Raw genomic sequence first — 18,906 nt, 5'->3', positions numbered from 1 at the left:
GGAAGCTCCCGGGAAGGAGTGCTCTGAGAGGCCATCTAGTAGTTCTGGCTGTGAACTCAGAACCCACAGCTGCTTCAGGAGCTTCCATTCCTGACCTCCAAACCAGTGGGCTCCAGGCTGCCTACTCCTCTCAGCCAAGGATGGGGAGAGAGAGAGAGAGAGAGAGAGAGAGAGAGAGAGAGAGAGAGAGAGAGAGAGAGAGAGAGAGAGAGAGAGATTCCATTTTAAAAACTGGTTAAAAGGGCTGGAGGCAGGAGCTCCAAGGAGGCAGCCAGAATGGGAAAAGACTCTGGAAGGAGCACAATTTCCTGAGGGGGTTGAGGCGGCCCTGTCCATATGGGACATGTGGAAAACTTGAGAAGTGTAGATTCAGGCGCAGAGCAGGGAGCTGGCTGTACAGCAAATCGCTCCCTCCTTCCCAGCTCCACCCCTACCCCTGCCCTGGGCGGGAACCTTGGACCACCTCAAAGGCCTGGTAACTGTGACTCAGCCCCAACTTTCTGTCCAGGCTCAGAGGCTTCATACAATTAAAAAAAATTAAAAAAATATATAAAAAAGCCACACAGGGCCACAGACCCCACCAGCCAGCGTTTTTCTGAACCCCAGGGCTCAGGCTAGTTCTCTCAGGCTACGACTACACTGGACTGCCTCAGCTGCAGCCATGACACAGCCACAGGAAGGTTGGATGTAGGCTTCTCTCTCTCTCTCTTTTTTTTTTCTTCTTTTTTCTTTTTTTCGGAGCTGGGGACCGAACCCAGGGCCTTGCGCTTGCTAGGCAAGCGCTCTACCACTGAGCTAAACCCCAACCCCTGGATGTAGGCTTCTCTTAAGTCGCCCTTCCTTGGGCGGCATCCTGAGCTCCACTCTCTTCTCTGTCCTCCTCCCGACCCCTTGTTTTTTTTTGGTTTTTTTTTTTTTTTTGGTTCTTTTTTTCGGAGCTGGGGACCGAACCCAGGGCCTTGCGCTTCCTAGGCAAGCGCTCTACCACTGAGCTAAATCCCCAGCCCCAACAGCCGACCCCTTCTTGACCCTTCTACTGCCCTTAGAATCAGGCATGGAGTCCCCTGAGAGTCTTGACCCAGGATGGGAAGAAAAGCAGGACCAGGAGCCTGTCTTAGCTGGAGGTTAACGACCCCGGGGAAGGGTAGTCCTGGTGGGCGGGCTCCACCTTCAAAAGTGCACTGAGGAACCCCATCTAACAGCTGGTTCCAAGTCAGGAGATCGAGGGACCTCTGCCTGTTCACCAAGCAAGGAGGGCGTGGGCATTCATCTTCCATCCATCTCCTCATCCCTCCGACATGCTCTCTTTGAGCACTGCTGGTGCCCAGTCCTGCCACAGCCCTCAGGGGACAATTACTACCCAGCCAGAGGAGAGAGGCTGAGGTGGCACAGGGAGGCCCCAGACCCAGCTCTCAGTTCTGAAGGTGGAAAGGCTTTCTAGAAGAGCTGGCATGTAAGAGGGGCTACAGCAGAATGGGTGAGCCGAGAGCAGAGACCCTAGGAATTCAAAGTCATCCTTGGCCACGCAGAGAGTACAGTGGGAATTACTAAGTCTGCTAAGGTTCAGACCTGGGCAGACGTGGCTGGAGATGATGGTGGCAGACAGGCGTACCAAGGGGGACAGGATGGGGTGGGTTATACCCAGTGGGCCCAGGGCCCGGCCAGGCCCCCGCAGGGTACTGCTCATGCTGCTGACACCCCATCTCTGCATGTCCCGGTGTCCTTGCATGCCTGTGTCCTGTAGCTTCTGCATGTTCTCTGGTGTGTCAGCTCTTATTCCCTGTAACTCCTTCTTCCTCTGCTCTGGCAAGGATCATTGCCTGTCCCCAGCCTGACTCAGGAGGTCAACTGGCACCATGGGCCCTCCCCTTCTCCAGTTCCTCCCAGATAGGTCTCTGGAGGCTGTTCTCTGCTAATTTCTCACCTGGCTGTCATTCAGAGCCTTTAGGAAGGCAAGAGGTAACCCAAAGGGTCAGTGAATGCCTTAGGAGCTAAGGATGCCTCAAAGGCCTCCTTCCGCCAGGTTGGTCTTCAAGACGGCCATGTCAAGATGGCGGCTCCCGCAGCCTGGCTCTTTCTGTAGTTCTCCCCATGGAGACTGCCTCTTGCCCACTGAAATTGCCCAGGTGGGATGGTTCTGGAACCGGGAAGACCCTTGAATTGCCCTTTAGAATGCACGCTTTGGTGGACGGAGTGGCCATGGTTTGGTGCCATCAGCTTCCTGGGGCCCTAGAGCTCTCTTCTTGGCCTGGTTGGTGTTCCCCATGCATATCTCCCACCCCACGCTCCTGGGTCCCTGTACTCAGGTGGGGTTTTGGTGCCTAATGCCCCAGGCCCTGTGTGTACGTGGCTCTCTCCTCTCCTGCCCCTCTCTAGCTCCAGCAATACCCCCGTCTCCGGGAGGAAATGGAACGGATTGTGACCACCCACATCCGAGAACGTGAGGGCCGCACCAAGGAGCAGGTGAGCACACAGTCCATCTCCGTCTCTTTTCTTCTTTTCAAGATCACTCTCTGATCCTCTCTGCTTTCTAATGGGGTGATAGAGTTAATGTGAAGTGGATCGTTGTGACCATTTTGAAGGGCACAGTACAGCAATACTGAGTGTGCGAGACACCATGGTGCCATCACCAACCGGCTGCAGAAGGCTTTGTGTCTTGCAATGTTGACTTTGTGCTTGCCCTAAACACTCCCCTTGCAGCCCCTGGACAGCCCCCTTTCTCTCGAATTTATCTAGGTTCCTGTGGTAAGTGAAATCATATAGTATTTCAAGCCTTTGGTATCTCTGGCTCATTTCATAGTGCCTTTACGGTTTATCCAAAATATTGCAGCAACTAATCTGTCGACTATATACTGTGTTTTTGTTTATGTATTGCAGTCTTTCCCACCTTCAGTTTTTCCGTGCATGCATGTTTTGCCTGTGCGCATGTCCGTGTATCATTTTTGTGCCTGGTGCCCAAGAGGCCAGAAAATGATCCCTGGGCCTGGAGTTCCAGGTGGCTGTGAGCCTCCACACGGGTGCCGGGAATTGACCAGGGTCTTCTGGAAGAGCAGCCAGTGCTCTTAATCGCTGAGCCATCTCCCTCCAGCCCCTCTCTGCCATCCTTTGGGTGTCGTATATAAACCTGCTAATAAATATGGCTGGCCAAACACTTCCTCAGGTCCCTGCTTGCAATTCTTTGAGGTCTACACTTGGAAGTGGAATTGGTGGGTCACATGGTGATGCCATGTTTTTACTAGTTGTCCTGGGAACTGTCCCCGGCCGACCCCCTTTGTTTAATTATTTGAGAAATCACCATACCGATTTCACCATTTACATTCCCTCACGGTCTTCTCTTTTCTCCTTCTGTTTCTTGTTCCTTTGGCTCCTCCTTCCCTCCTTCCCTCCCTCCCTTCCTCCCTTCCCAACTGCCCTCTGCGCCCTAACTGAAATCTCACTATGTAGCCTAAGCTGCCCACAAACCATGATCCTCCTGCCTCATCCTCCAGCATGCTCCGCATGCACCCCTACACCCAGATTCGAGATCCTTCCTTTTTCTTAGCCTGTCTGGCATCCTTGGCTTCCTGGCAGTCTGTCCAGTCATCCCCCTGAGGCCTTTCTCTGTTTGTTTGCTATGTCTCTGGCTGGCTTACGCCTTCACAGCCGCTCCTCCCTTTGCATTTCTGTTTCTGAAATATTCACTCATTCACAAATTTAGATACCAGATGTTGTCTTTGGGACTGGGAGAGCAGAGATATTTGGGCCCATTTTAGACCTCCTGAGGCTCAGAACAGGGTCTCACACTATGTAGCCTGGAACTCTGTAAACCAGGATGGCCTCAAGCTCATAGAGCTCTGCCCGCTTCTGCCTCCGGAGTCTGAGATTAAAGGCGTGGGCCACTTGCCTCCTCTTTGATTGTCTGTCACCTCCTGCTCCAACCCTGTCTTCATGTGTCCCTTCTCCACAATGTTGTGTCCCTGGTCACTGGAGTTCTTCTCGTTCATGTTCTTAGGTCCTTATTATGCCAAATGCCTTTATGAACAACTGTGCTCCTGAATTCCTGGGAGGTGGCCTAAGAGAATGAAAGGCTTGAGGCTAGCCCGGGCAACATACAGAGACCCTGTTTCCAAACAAACAAACAACCCCAAAAAACAACAACAAAATTAAACAACAACAAAAAGAAAAGAAACCAGGCAGGGCTCAGCGAATAAGCCATTTGCTATGCAAGTGTGAGGACTTTAGTTTGAATCCTTAGAACCCAGGGGAAAACAGGCGTGGCCATACATACCTGTGATCCCAGCACTCCTGTAGCAAGCGACAGAAGAAAGCCAGGCGTGATGGTGCATACCTTTAACTTGGGAGATAGGGGCAGGAGGGTGTCTCTGAATTTGAGTGGTCTACATAGTGAGTCCCAGGACAGCCGGGACTACAAAGAGGCACCCTGTCTTGACAACTTTCCTGAGAGGCGGGGGCCCAGGAAGCCAAAGGTCCAACTTGCTTGCTTTTTGCAATGGTAAACAGCGAGAGCCCTTTCTCAAACAAGGCAGAAGGCTAGCAAGGACAGTCAGGGTTATTATTTTCTGACCTCCATATGCACACGTGGTGTGCACACTGCTCTCACCCACAGCTGCCCACAAATCACCTGAGCGAGTGGCTCCTCAGCGTCCCACCTCCCTCAGCCCTCCATTCCTGTCTCCCTCCAGCCCTCCCCTGTTTTTAAGTTGCAGCCGTGCATGCGTGTGAGGACTTACATAGCCCAGGCCGCTTTGAATTCACTATGCAGCAGAGGATAAACTTGAAGTCCTGCTTCTCCTGATCCTCCCCTCTGAACGCTCAGATTACAGGAATGAACCACCATGCCTGGTTTATGTGCTGTTGGAGATTGAAGCCAGCGCTTCCTGCATGCTGGTCACTCTGTCACCTGAGCCACACCCCCAGCTCCAGCTCTCCCCCTAGGAACCATGTTCTCATGGTGCGTTGCATCGTGCCTCGCTCTCCACAACACTCACTATTTAACTTCTGTTGGACGCCTCAGACATGTTGAACGAGTGACTCACTTCAGCGTAATTTGTAGTCCCCAATCCTTGGGGGCCAGAAATGTTTCCTTAGCAGAATGTCAGCCTCAGGAAGGACAGGCCCCAGCTCACAGGAAGGGGAGAAGAGGACTTGGGGGTGGACCCAGCAGTCACTTTCATCAAGGCTCAAGGCTGGACATGACGGCCCTTGGCTGGAATCCTAGCTCTCTGGAGATGGAAAAGACCAGGCTTTCGGAGCCATCCTCAGCTACGTAAGAGTTTGAAGCCGGGGTTGGGGATTTAGCTCAGCGGTAGAGCGCTTGCCTAGCGAGCGCAAGGCCCTGGGTTCGGTCCCCAGCTCTGAAAAAAAAGAAAAAAGAAAAAAAAAAAAAAGAAGAGTTTGAAGCCAGACTTGGGCTATGTAAGGCCTGTCTCATAAACCAACCAAACCAAACCCAACCAAACCCAACCAAACCAAAACAAACAAAACAAAATACAAGTATCTTCACACTTCAGAATTTGTAGTGTGTGTGTGTGTGTGTGTGTGTGTGTGTGTGTGTGTGTGTGTGTGTGTGTGTGTTTTTCCCCTACCACAGCCTAGAATTTTCCTATGCTTTTGAACATCTATGGAGTCTTTCATTTTCAGGTCACCTCATCTATTTCACTTTCTAACGGCCATTGCCTTGTTCCACATTTCTTCCATTACAAAGCATGTTGACATAAGCCGGTTGTCCCTGGTACCCAGAAGACTGAGGTCGGAGGAGCGCTTACACCCCAGAGTTCAAGACTAGTCTGGGCAGTGAACATAAACATCTTATCTTGGGGGGTGGGGGGAAACAAGCAAACAAAAGGGAAAACTTTACAGTCCTTGGACACTCTGTCTCCCAGATCTTTGATTATTTGATGAGCTTATCTGAGATATACTTCTAAAAAGGTTAATTTTAATGTTTAATTACCAAATTGTCTTCCATGGTAACACTAATTAGTCTTGGTAGCCCCTCGCTCACTTATGTAGGTGACTGTACAAAAGTAAGAGTTACACCGCTGGGCTGGGGAGATGGATGGCCCAGAGGTTAAGAGCACCGGCTGCTCTTAGAGAAGGCCAGGGTTCCGTTCCCAGCACCCACGTGGCAGCTCACAGACACCTGTAGCTCCAGTTTTAGGTGATCTGACACTCTCTTCTGGCCTCTGTGGGCACCGTATGTGTGTGGTGCTCATATGCACAACATAAATAGGAATCCATCAATCTTTGAGAAAGTTAAAAAAAAAAAAAAGCGCTACAGTTCCACCTTCCCATGCACACTCTATCCTAACGTTTACCAATACTCACTGTCTGTTTGGGCTAAGAAAGATCTTACTCGATGGACTGAGATGGTGCATGCCCACCTTTAATCCCAGTACTCAAGAGGCAGACGCAGGAAGATCTCTGAGTTTGAGGCCAGCCTGGTCTACAAGGGGAGTTCCAAGACAGCCAGGGCTATGCAGAGAAACTCTATCTCTAGAGAACAAAAAAGAATGTTACTCCACTGACTAAGAGCTCTTTATGAACAAGGGTGGACACGTTTTGCATATTTTAAAATTTATTGTTAGCATGTATTAATTACTTACAGTAATCATTTCAGCTTTTGCGTACTCTTATTAGCTGTTTGCATGTCTTCTATGAAATACCCATTTATGCTTGTTGACTACTTTGACCTATGTTTCCTTTTGTCTTTCAGTTATTGACTGTAGGGACTCTTTATTTATTATGGACCCTAACCTTCTGAATGCACTAAAAGTATCTCTCTCCTAGCTCGGCATCATTCTTTTTTTTTTTTTTTTTTTTTTTGGTTCTTTTTTTCGGAGCTGGGGATCGAACCCAGGGCCTTGCGCTTCCTAGGGAAGCGCTCTACCACTGAGCTAAATCCCCAACCCCGCTCGGCATCATTCTTAACCTCTGTGTCATCTTTTCTATTTGCTCATCAACCCGTGGACCCTGGAAGGTCATGCTTCTCATCGACATTGAGTTGGCTTACATGAATACCAACCATGAAGACTTCATAGGCTTTGCCAAGTGAGTGCTCCCAGGAGTGACCCTTTGTGTGCGTGAGCGCACATATGCGTGTATATGTGCACATGTGTGTCGGTCCATTCCAGTTCTGCCAGCTTAACCCTCTAAGTCCCGTGCCCTGTGAGCAGTGAGCACTGGAGCCGAGCCTCTTGAGAGAAGTTTTGAGACTCCTCCCCTCTCTCCCATTAGTGCTCAGCAGAGAAGCAACCAGATGAACAAGAAGAAGACTTCAGGGAACCAGGTGAGTGGGCCCCAGTGCCCCAGCCCGAGGGATGGAGGATGCCGGATGGACTTGGAGCTCTGAGAACCCCTCTCCCAACGGGAAGGGTCCTACAAGGCCAGAGAACCTGTCCTCTGCCAGTCACAAGCTTCCCACTCTGCCTCAGTAATCCTCTTTCCTCTCTCCCCGATGCTTCTCCTGGTTGCTATGGTTACTTCTCCTGGTTGCTATGGTTACCTCTTTGCAGGATGAGATTCTGGTGAGTACCAGGCCTGGGTGGGGCGGTTCTTGGCTTGTGCAGTTTCGGGGAGGTGGTGTCTCGCTGGTGATGGGGATCTGCTCGGGGCAGAGGGTACCCTTTGTCTGAGCACCTTGCACGTATATACCAGCACATGAATTCCACACCTGCTCACAGGACAGAGGAAGGCCCCGCCATGCTCACAGTCCCATAACCCATGTATAAGTGTGCACCAGCCAAGCACCTGCTGCAGGCAGAGCTACACCACATGGGGATGGATGGGCCCAGGGCTCAGTTGCTGCTCTTTAAACGTCTGTTGGAGGAATGTTTGGTGACTGTTTGGAGTGGATATGAGACAGGCATGTTCTTAAGAAGCAGGCAGTGACCTCCAATGGAGAGTTAAGACATGATGAACAGTCAGGAGCCTGGCCCCTCCTCTCCAAGCTCCCGGCTCCATACTTCAAATGGCCGTGGAAGCAGCACTTACTAACAGCCCTGGCTCAATCCAGTCATACACACGAGACCCGGAGTCCTCACTATTTTCCAGTAGTTTCCAGAGGATGTGACTGGTTTAATATCTGTTTCCCATCCAGCCTTAGGCTTGGTTATTTCCCATCCCAGCTTCTCGGTCCCAGCACACAGTAGGTTCTCAGAGAAGGAGGACCAAAGGGAATTGTATCTCAGGAAGCTTCAGAGCCTGCCCTGCCCCTGCCCCTGCCCCTTGAAGACCCCGTACCTACAGATAGGGCCCCAGTAGGACCTCTGAGAGTTCCGGGTAGGATGAGAGTCTCCAGTTCAGGTACTCTGACGGGGAGCTAGGTGAGCAGGTGAGAGCACAGGGTTGGGAGTGGCTAAGAGGAGGAAAAAGCTGTAAGTCAGCTGGGAAGCAGACTGTGCCAGTCAGATCCTGGGACAGCAATGGACTGAGGTCCAAAGGCAGGCACTGAGGACATCCCACCAGTGGGGTGGGAGAGGGTTGGCAGGGTGTCTGGTTCTGGGTGCCCTGTTAATTTGTTAATTGACCAAAGTAGTGGCGATCTCCCTCTGTTTGGGTGCTGCTAGATTGTGTGATTTGAATTCCCAGTGAGGTTCTCAGAAGCCTGAGGGAGTCAGGAAAGGCTAGAAGTGAGTTGTGCACCCAGGCCTCCAGAGAAGCATCCAGTAAGGTCAGGACCAGGGAGGGAGCAGGACAAGATGAAGTCCCTCTTCAGTCAGAATCACAGGGGCAGGCCGGGGGGTTTCGCACAATGACCAAGGTCTGTGGGGATGTTTTGGGACAGACCTCTGGAAATGAACTCGTGCTTGTTATTCTGGACTTTCGGCGGGAAGTTCAGACCTGGAGAATGGGTGGCTTGGTTTCTCCCTTCTGCCCCAAAGGCTTTTAGAACTGTAACAGCTCACTGTCCATTTATTCATGTCACCACAAACATTCCTCCATCACTTACTGACTGACCAGCACTCCACAAAGTGATGCCGGGCACAGGGAGACGCATGCATTAGCAGGAAAGGCTGTCAAAGTGGCTAATATCGTTCTTTCTGGAGAGGGAGGGAGTGAGTATTAAAATTGCAGTCTCGGTTACAGAGGCAAACATAAAAGACTAATCAGAGATCATTACCGTGCTTCTGATGGGCACGGAGGATAGGGAGGGCCGCTCGCCCTGTAAATCTGGACAGATACCAGGGGGAGAGTAGATATGTGCCAGGTGAAAAGGGAAGAGGAGCAGCCTCAAGTACAAGCTCCTGAGGTTAGACGTGTGTCAGAGGACACCCTCAAGTGATACTTGGAGTTGCTCTATCTAAACGTCTGCCAAACTCTGCTTGCACACTCTTAGCGACGGGGAGCTCACCCTCCGTTAAGTGGCCAATCCTTGGTTCACACATCTCTCTGGCAGTTAGAAGGCTCTCTATCTTGAGCTGACCTTCGCTTTCCTGTCTTCTACTCTCTTCACTTGTGGTTCAAATCAGGGCAGGCCTGGCCCCCACCCTCTCTGACCAGTCAGGCCTCAGAGAACTTGGAGAAGGGGCTTTTCAAGGCCTCCTTATTCATCCTTTCCTCCATGAGGAAGCCTGGCCCATGCCCACCGACCTCCTCCTCCTCCTCCCGCTCCAGGTCATTCGAAAGGGGTGGCTGACCATCAACAACATCGGCATCATGAAGGGAGGCTCCAAGGAGTACTGGTTTGTGTTGACTGCTGAGAATCTGTCCTGGTACAAGGACGATGAGGTGAGTCAAGGACTACTGACTGTCAAGGGTCACACGGCCTAGGCCACACCCCAGGGGTCTGAAAAGACTTGCACGAGGGCACAGAGGAGGGTGTACAATCAGGGAGGTACCCTCTTATCCGGGCTGGAAGGAGAAGATGGCTGGCCGGGAAGCGCCCTGGAGTGGGTAGGCAGGGGTGCTGGGTGCCGCTCACTCCCTGACCCAGCAGCCCAGTGGCCTTCCTGTTTTCTCACTCCGAGGCGTGCCTCCTCCTCTGTGGCCCCTACAGGACCATGACACACACATGTCCAGCTGCCAGACACTCAGTTAACCCCTGCACCCCAATACCCTCAGCCCCTGCCAACCAAGGCAAGCCGTTCAGGGCACTTCCAGGCTGAGGGACCGGTAGTGATGACGGCCTACAAAGCCGGCCCCCGGAATAGCCCCCTGCCTCTTAGGGCACCTAGAGGCCCCCACCAGTCTCTTCCAGTCACTGGTCTCCTTTAAGAAAGAGTCTGTTTGGCTTTCACATCTGGATTCCAGAGGTGACCAGCAAGAATGATGTGGGGGGGGGGACGGACAGGGGGTGTTGTGGTAATGAACTCCAGCTGGCCAAGGAGTGGGGGGAAGGGAGCCTCTTCCTCCTGAGGGGACTACCATAAGACAGGGTGCTCTCAAGGCTGGGTGCAGTAGCATTATAGAGTAGGGGGGCTGTGATTTGGACCATCATGTCCCCTCCACGATCACTGTCTCCTTCAAGTCTGCCTTGGGAAGGGGCTCCACCTCCCCACCTTGGGCGGGGTCCACTGTCGTCACTGGGGGGGGGCGCCAAGACATCTGGACCTCATTACCCCAACCCTGGCCTCTCCTCAAGCTCAGGGGCCCCTGGAAGGGCTGGAGTGTGAGGTGGTATGGGACTGGGGGTGGCTTCCTATACCGTGTCATCCTGGCAGTCCCCCTACACAGCCCCCATGGCTCTTGTGTTTCCATATATACAGAGTTGGGGGGATCGTGGCCTCATATCTGAAAGGGGTGCATATATATATATATGTATATATATATTTGGGTGAATCTTTTTTTTTTTAAGTTTTGTGTTTAGTTGTATGTGAAAACTAGCTGCATATTGGATGTAGAGAGGTGGGGCCTCTGTGTGTGTCTCTGTGTGTCTGTGGCTTATGGATGTTGTGTGCGTGTGTGTGTGCGCGCGTGTGTTGTGTGTTATGTGTTGTGTGTGTTATGTGTGTGTGTTGGGGTGTAAACACCCAGGTGTGAATTTATGAGCTTGAATGTGACTTGACTGTACTGTGTGCCAGTGTAGGGTGGGGGTGGGCCGGACGACCGAGAATGTGAAGGAGGGGTACGAGAGAGAGAGAGAGAGAGAGAGAGAGAGAGAGAGAGAGAGAGAGATGTGAGGGTGGGGGAAGGGAGCATCCCATTGTGAGGTTGTATGTCTGAGTGTGAATGCATGCCCTTGAGTGTGGATTTGTGTTTGTGTGTGCGTGCCTGGGCATGGATGTGCGCCTTAAAGCTGGGGTGCACAGACGTATACCTCTGAGCTCAGCCAGTGTGAGCACTGGAGTGCATTGTCGGGATGGGGGTTCAGTTTTTCACTAGGATACCTGGAGTTTGGGCTTGGGCAGGGCTCTGGTCCCCTCAGCCCAGCCATTTGCTCTCCAGTCTTTGGGTTAAGGAAACCTCTTGACAGACAGGCAGTTACCCACATCACCAACCCCGACGACCTCCCCCACCCCACCCTCTTCCCCGTCGACCCCCGTGTCCTCCCCCATCACCACAACCTCCTGTATGTCCCGCAGCACGATGGCAGCCCCAAAGTTCTGCACCTCCTCCCAGTCCACCCTGTGCCCCCAGCTCCCTGCCCCAGGTCCAGGCTCTGGTTCTAGAAGACAGCAGGGTTGGTGCGGCTCTCCGGCGACGGCGCCGAGGGTCTAACCCAGCCCAGCCTAACCAATGTGCAGACTACTGTACAATTTGGGAGTCCTGAACAGGTAGTCTAAACACTGGGTAGACGGGGAGGTATCCTCTGGTCCATCCAGGCAGCAGCGTCTGTCCGTCCGATGGGAGCTTTGGTCCCATCCCTTGGAGATACGGTGCACCCAGCCCCAGCTCCCGTGTCCCCCGGCCCCAGCCAGCCAGCCGTGGTCCCTCTCCGCTCTCGACTCCCCTTCTGCCTCCTTTGACGTGGCAGGGGTGAGCGGGAGCTGGGCTGGGAAGGAGGGGCCTGGGGAGGGGGCCGGCAGGAAGGGAGGGCTGGGGGAGGAGGCCACTCCTACATAGTGTCCAACCCTGAGCACAAGGCGGCTGTGGCGGGCCTCCCTAGATGGGTTCCAGATGTTCCCTGGCCGTGTGTGCAACTTCCTCTTCTCCTCCCCCAGCCGCCCTCTGGGGCTCCCGGCCACCCGCCTGGCATAAAGAGGGCTTTATGTGGCTGCGCAGGCCAAGCGGGTGTTGGGGGCAGACGGGTGGAGATGACGCCAGGGTGGGAAAGCAAGGTTTTCCTAAACCCAACCCCCACCTGAGATTCAAGGCAAGGCTTGTGGAATCCCACACCGACCATTCCATCCTGTATAGGTCCTACAGTTTTGGGTGGAACCAGTATGATACAGGCAGCAGAAACTTTTCCTTCCTGATGGCCATCTGTGGTGTCCCCTCCCAGGTTCCCTGGGACACAGAGGCTACAGACAGATGTATCTGTCTACAGATTTATACAACTTCATCCACAAAACAACACCGGCATGTCAAGCTCGCTGCACAAACCATCGACGAGCATATGGCCCCAAAGTCCAGTCACAATTGCCACCCACATCCACAGTGACAAGCACGCTCTCATTACCATACAGTCCTGTGCATACATGCACCTATGTCCTATAAACCAAAGAACACACAATAGTGAGACTTGCTTGGCCTTGCAATTCTTGGCCACACAACCACACACGTGTTTACACACATACAATTTCCAGGCTTGTGCTGTGTGTCTGATTGGTAACACATGGGTGGCTGGAAGGGGGAGACAGGGAGTGGGCTGAGCCAGCCCTTTGAAGCCTCCAAGGCTGGTGTACCCCCCAGCCCCCATCTCTGTAGTCAGGAAATGAAGTCAGAGGCAGCCAGGCTGGAAGCAAGAGAGCCTCGTGTGAGCCATCCCTGCCTGAGGCCCAGCCTGGCTTGTCTCCAGGAATTGCTGAAGGTGGGATGAGGGAGACCCCATTGGCACCACTGACTTTGCCAGTCTCTTATAATGTGGCATGGGGTCTAGAGGCTGGTGATATCCAGATGGGGCCAGAGCTCCAGGGCCAGGGTTTACTATATAGCACCACACGTGCGGCGGGAAGGGATACAGCCCAGGACTACTTTGGGTGCTCATCAACATGGATCACTCTGAGGGACAGAGGCTTGGCAGTGCCAGTCTGACCCTTGCTACCACCCTTCTCTTCTCAACAGGAGAAAGAGAAGAAGTACATGCTGTCTGTGGATAATCTGAAGCTGCGTGATGTGGAGAAGGGCTTCATGTCAAGCAAGCATATTTTTGCCCTCTTCAACACTGAGCAGAGGTGCCTACCTGCCCCTGGCCGAGCGGCTGAGACCCTAGACCCTGAAAGGCCCAAACCATTGCCTGCTGTGTAGAAAATGGGTATACAAATCCAGGGATCTGTCATCAACAGCTATAAAGTTTCTCCTGAGTGCTAGAGCCATGTCTAAGCATCCTCCTTCCCTCCTCCCCTCCCATCTCTCCTCTCTTCCCTCCTCCCCTCCCTCCCTTCCCTTCTTCCCTCCTGCCTTTCCTCCCTTCTCTCCCTCCTTCCCTCCCTCCCCTCCCTCCCCTCCCTCCTCTCCTCCCTACTTCCATCCCTCCTCCCATCCCTCCTCCTTTCTCACAGCCACTTTCCTAGTATCTGCCTCGCACAGAATACTCTCTCTGCCAGGTGCTAGAAACAAAAAGCAGAAAGACTGCCTCTTTCTGGGGGGACTAGAGCTCACTTCCCTGATTCAGGCTGGCTCTTTTTTCCCCCTTCTGTTTTTCTTTCCTTCTTTTCCAAAACATAGTTTCTCTGTGTAGCCCTGGCTGTCCTAGAAGTCACTCAGGACCAGGCTGGCCTTGAACTTGCAGAGATCCACCTGCCTCTGCCTTCCAAGTGCTGGGTTTCAAGGCATGTGCCACCACTGCCCAAGTCCAGACTGGCTCCTATGTGTGTGGGCTCTTCCGTACTCAGAGATAAGAATCGCAAACAGCTACCATCTGCTGAAAGGTCTGAAACCCATGCCAGGGCTACCTTCCTTCTTTCCTTTTCAGGCAGGGTCTCATTTATGGAGTCCAGTCTGACCTCAAACTCAAGCATCTCCTGAAGCCTCGGCCCTCTCAAGTACAGGGATTAGTGTGTGCCATGCCTGGCTTCTGTCCTGTTGTTTTACACCCTGAGCTCCTTGTTTCCCTGAAGCATCCCAGTAGCCACAACAGACAGGAATCATTACCAACCTACCTCCCGAATGAGGGCACTGAGGCTTGAGTGATGGATACTAGGCATGAGGACCCTAACGCTCACACACGTCCTTATTCCCTCAGTGGGGTGGGGCTTTCCCTCATCTCTCCTCCCACCTACCCAATCCCGCAGGAATGTCTACAAGGATTACCGGCAGCTGGAACTGGCCTGTGAGACACAGGAGGAGGTGGACAGTTGGAAGGCTTCCTTTCTGAGGGCTGGCGTGTACCCTGAGCGTGTTGGGGTGAGTGGCGAGGTGGAGTGAGGGGGAGAGGCCAGCTGCTTGTCCCTGGGGTTCCTCAGAGAGGATCTGAATCCAACTCACAAAGAGCCATCATTCCTTGCTACCTAGATGAGTTTGGAACAAAGCCCTCTGGTTTCCCACTCTCCCCTCTGCCAGAGGACGTCTCCTGTACTTTCATACACTGGTGGCTTCAGTGTCACTTCTCACATCTCCCCTGCCGCTGTGGCAGTGCGTACACATACCAGGGTTAGAGTGCACTGTGCTAAGCTCACACAATCTCTCCCTTTCCCTCTCTATGTCTACTTCGAATGTGCCCCTTGGTGGCGGTGGTGACCATGGCCATGCTGATGTGGCTTCTATGGCTCTGACATGGACCTTCAGGACAAGGAGAAAGTAAGTATACAAGCTCCGCTAGACTGGCACCCGCTCTGGCCAAGTGAGGGAGCAATGTTCGTTTCCAATGTATGGATTGAGAAATGGAGACAAATTCTAGCCACCAGGGTTAGAGTTGAGTCAGGGCTGCATGTGGGGAGGCAGGATCCTTCGAAGCACAGAGGTGGTGAGCCTGGAGCCCCAAGACGCCCTCAGCACCTCAGTGTGGCTGGCACCCTTGCAAGGTCTGAGGTCTCAGTGATCCATGGACTCTGGTTGCACAAACAACCCTCCCACACCGATGCCTGTGTTCCCAATGGCAGGCCAGTGAGACTGAGGAGAACGGCTCTGACAGCTTCATGCACTCCATGGACCCTCAGCTGGAGCGCCAGGTGGAGACCATCCGGAACCTGGTAGACTCGTACATGGCCATTGTCAACAAGACTGTACGGGATCTCATGCCCAAGACCATCATGCACCTCATGATCAACAATGTATGTATATAGCTGTGGGGTGTGCAGCGTGCTGCGTAAGACCAAGCAGCCAGCCAGTGTGTTTCTTTTTATTACATTATTTATGTTATGTGCAGGGCAGGGGAACACATGCCTTTATGTTGGTTGTGGGTTGGTCCTGGACAACTGGAGCGAGTTTCTTTTCTCCTTTTACCGTGTAGGTCTTAAGGATTGCACTCAGGTCTTTAGGCTTGTCGGCAAGCACTTTTACCCACAGAATCATCCCATAGTCCCCAAACCCTTAACTTTTTATTTTTTTCCAAGACAGGTACTTACTACATAGCTCTAGCTAGCCTTGAACTCACAGAGATCCACCTCCCCAATGCTGGGATTAAAGGTGTGCACTACTATGCCTGGTTCCAAAACCCTTAATTTTGATAGTATTTATTTCAAGCCCCGAGATATCCAAAATATTGTTCTGAGAGAGAGAGTCTTGCTGTGGAGTCCAGGCTGGCCTCAAACTTGTGGCTGATCTCTCCCTGGCTTTATCTCCTCAGTGCTGAGATGGCAGGTACGACCTATTTACTACACCGGGTCCCAATCTAGAAAATATTAATTAGGGTTGGGGATTTAGCTCAGTGGTAGAGCGCTTGCCTAGCAAGCTCAAGGCCCTGGGTTTGGTCCCCAGCTCCAAAAAAAAAGAAAAAAGAAAAAAAAAAGAAAATATTAATTAACAGGATATTTTCCCATTAAGTTTTGCAAACCCACTTCAGATGTTACATAGCCAGTGGAAATACTTCAACTTAATTTGAATTTCAGGAAACTTACGGTTGAAAAATAAGACACCTAGGCTGACCCAAACATGCATGTTCTTCAGGAGGGGTTAGGAATCATAGCTTTTTGAGACTCTCAGATGCTGCTTTGAAACACACCTCACAGGGCCACCACAGCCTGGGGCTGTGTAGAAGCAGGCCTCAGGAAAGCAGAACTGGAATGCTGTTGGCTTTCCCACAGATTGCCTCTGTGATTCTGAGCGTATGTAATCTCTGAGTCTGTTTCCCAATGTGTAAAGTATGACCGGCGAAATAGAGCTGACGTCAGAATGCTTATGAAGTGTGGCGCAACACTGAGTGTGGAACGTGGCACATGCTCAGTAGGTTTTGGAAAAGGAGTCAGTGAGATTGGAGTAAGCTGCAAAAATGCCAGCTGCTCTCAAGATTGTCTCAGACTGGATGGCATAAGAATGTCTGGGGAGGGGCTGGGGATTTAGCTCAGTGGTAGAGCGCTTACCTAGGAAGCACAAAGCCCTGGGTTCGGTCCCCAGCTCCGAAAAAAAGAACCAAAAAAAAAAAAAAAAAAGAAAAGAAAAGAAAAGAAAAGAAAAAAAAAAGAATGTCTGGGGATTGGGCTGGAGAGATGGCTCAGTAGTTAAGAGCACCGACTGCTCTTCCAAAGGTCCTGAGTTCAAATCCCAGCAACCACATGGTGGCTCACAACCATCTGTAATGAGATCTGATGCCCTCTTCTGGTGTGTCTGAAGATAACTACAATGTATATAATAAATAAATAAACCTTCAAAAAATTAAAAAAAAATGTCTGGGGATTTGAAATAGGCATTAAACTTCCACTACACACACGGACACATTTCCCTCAATTAAAAAGACACATAGTTAGATATTTGTTATTTTCTTCCTTAAGGACCTAGGGCACTTTAAAGTATCTTCTTCCTTATTTTGGTCTGAAGAAAGGCTCATAAACTTAGTAGGCAGTTGTCCTAGTGACATGGTTGGTTCTGAATCTCCTCCCGGATCCGACACCTAGGGCAGGTGGCTTCGCTATCCTGTATTCTCGTGTGAGAAAAGGGCATTAAGATGTGGTTTCAAGAGTTTAGGCACCAAGCAGTAGTAGGCATCTGAAATATCAAACCCCAGCTTCCGGTTCTGCACCCAGACCCAGTAGGTCTGGCCAGAGACAAGGTGGCGCGGTCATCAGGTTCTAGCCTTCCTTCCCTCTCTGTGCACAGACCAAGGAGTTTATCTTCTCTGAGCTGCTGGCCAACCTGTACTCTTGCGGGGACCAGAACACGCTGATGGAAGAATCGGCCGAACAGGCTCAGCGGCGCGACGAGATGCTGCGTATGTACCACGCACTGAAGGAGGCGCTCAGCATTATCGGCGACATCAACACGACCACCGTCAGCACGCCCATGCCCCCGCCCGTGGACGACTCCTGGCTGCAGGTGCAGAGCGTACCGGCCGGACGCAGGTACCAGGGCCGGCCCCCACGGCCCCAAAGCCCCCCAGCCCGGGGCCCGCGGGAGGAGGGCCGGGACCGGGCAGTGGCGCGCCCGGGTCTCGGGGGCTCCCACCTGGAGCGAGGGGAGGAGCTTAGAAGAGGGCGGGGCTTGTCGCGGGGCGGGGCTTGCCGTGAGCGCTGGCTGCAAGGTGGGTGGCGCCGCTGGGGACCGGGCTTAGGCTCCCACGCTGTCTAAGGTCGCTATGGGCGGGGCTTGCTGCATGGGCGGGGACAGCCTGGGCTGAGGGCGGGGTCTCTGCTGTGGGCGGAGCCACTCACCTCTGCTCCGCGCTTCTTCCGCTCTTGTCGCCCGTAGGTCGCCCACGTCCAGCCCCACGCCGCAGCGCCGAGCCCCCGCCGTGCCCCCAGCCCGGCCCGGGTCGCGGGGCCCTGCTCCTGGGCCTCCGCCTGCTGGATCCGCCCTGGGGGGGGCTCCCCCCGTGCCCTCCAGGCCGGGGGCTTCCCCTGACCCCTTTGGCCCCCCTCCCCAGGTGCCCTCGCGCCCCAACCGCGCCCCGCCTGGGGTCCCCAGGTGAGTAGGGGCTTAAAGCGACGGGAAAGGCTGCCAGGCGGGTGTGACCTGGAGGGAGGTGGAGTTGGATTCTAGATCCTCGGCCTAGCAGCAGAAACGACCCTCTCCATCTTAGGCGTTGGGGTCACATTGCAAGGCCAAGGGACCTGCGGCCACGGGCAGGAGGTCCTGCGCCGCAGGGGGCGCTGAGTCCCGGTGGCGGTCGTTTCTGGGAGGGGGCTCTGGGGCTCAAACCATTTGCCCCCTTCTTTTCAGTACTTGCATGGCGCTTCCCTTTTTTTCATTTTCTCTCCATGCCTCCCACACTTCGCTTTTCTTAAACCCTTGCCTCCCATCCTCCTCCATTCCACCCTTCACTCACCTGGCCCAGCTCCTGGTGAGCCTACCTCAGGTCTAGGTCTCTGACCCCAGATCCTCTCTTTGAATCGTGTGGATTTCTTCATTTACATCCAGAGCTACTTCGATGCCCCACTTCCCAGCCCTGACTCTTTTGAGCTGTCCCAGAGTGCCGTTCCACCTCTGGCCCACAGTATCAGGCCAGGCTGTGATTGTGTGACCAGCAAGGTGTGATGATGTGTATGTGGGCGTGCACACGGGTGTGAATGTGAGAGTGTGGCACCCAGGCATGGACATGCATAGAAAGCAGCTGGGGAAGGGCTCTGGGAATGGTGGACAGTCTGGTGGTCTGAAACCAGATGGTGGGTGTTGGGTAAGGACTGGGATCAAAGGCTACCCTGCTGCCAGAGAGCTCCAAGAACAAGGAATATACTTCATCCCTTGCCTTTGTCTTCTTATCCACGACTGGCTTTCCAG

The 18,906-nt window shown here is 53.0% G+C and overlaps 1 protein-coding gene across 23 annotated transcripts in view; it reads left to right on the top strand.

Moving 5' to 3' along the window:
• Dnm1 (dynamin 1) overlaps window positions 1-18,906 on the top strand; it is a 43,630-nt gene that overhangs the window by 21,824 nt on the left and 2,900 nt on the right. For 10 of the 23 annotated variants that reach the window (XM_087647192.1, XM_087647174.1, XM_087647157.1 and 7 more), the window contains 11 exon segments: window positions 2,377-2,463; window positions 6,977-7,047; window positions 7,234-7,285; window positions 7,512-7,523; window positions 9,613-9,726; window positions 13,162-13,271; window positions 14,331-14,442; window positions 14,824-14,835; window positions 15,138-15,308; window positions 17,290-17,531; window positions 17,878-18,093. In XM_087647192.1, coding sequence (XP_087503318.1) covers window positions 2,377-2,463; window positions 6,977-7,047; window positions 7,234-7,285; window positions 7,512-7,523; window positions 9,613-9,726; window positions 13,162-13,271; window positions 14,331-14,442; window positions 14,824-14,835; window positions 15,138-15,308; window positions 17,290-17,531; window positions 17,878-18,093 — 1,199 coding nt within the window. 23 annotated transcript variants of the gene reach the window in all.

The sequence above is a fragment of the Rattus norvegicus genome, chromosome 3 (assembly GCF_021556685.1).
Source record: "Rattus norvegicus strain SHRSP/BbbUtx chromosome 3, alternate assembly SHRSP_T2T, whole genome shotgun sequence".
Lineage (NCBI taxonomy): Eukaryota > Metazoa > Chordata > Mammalia > Rodentia > Muridae > Rattus > Rattus norvegicus.
This window is presented reverse-complemented; position numbering and strand designations above follow the sequence as displayed.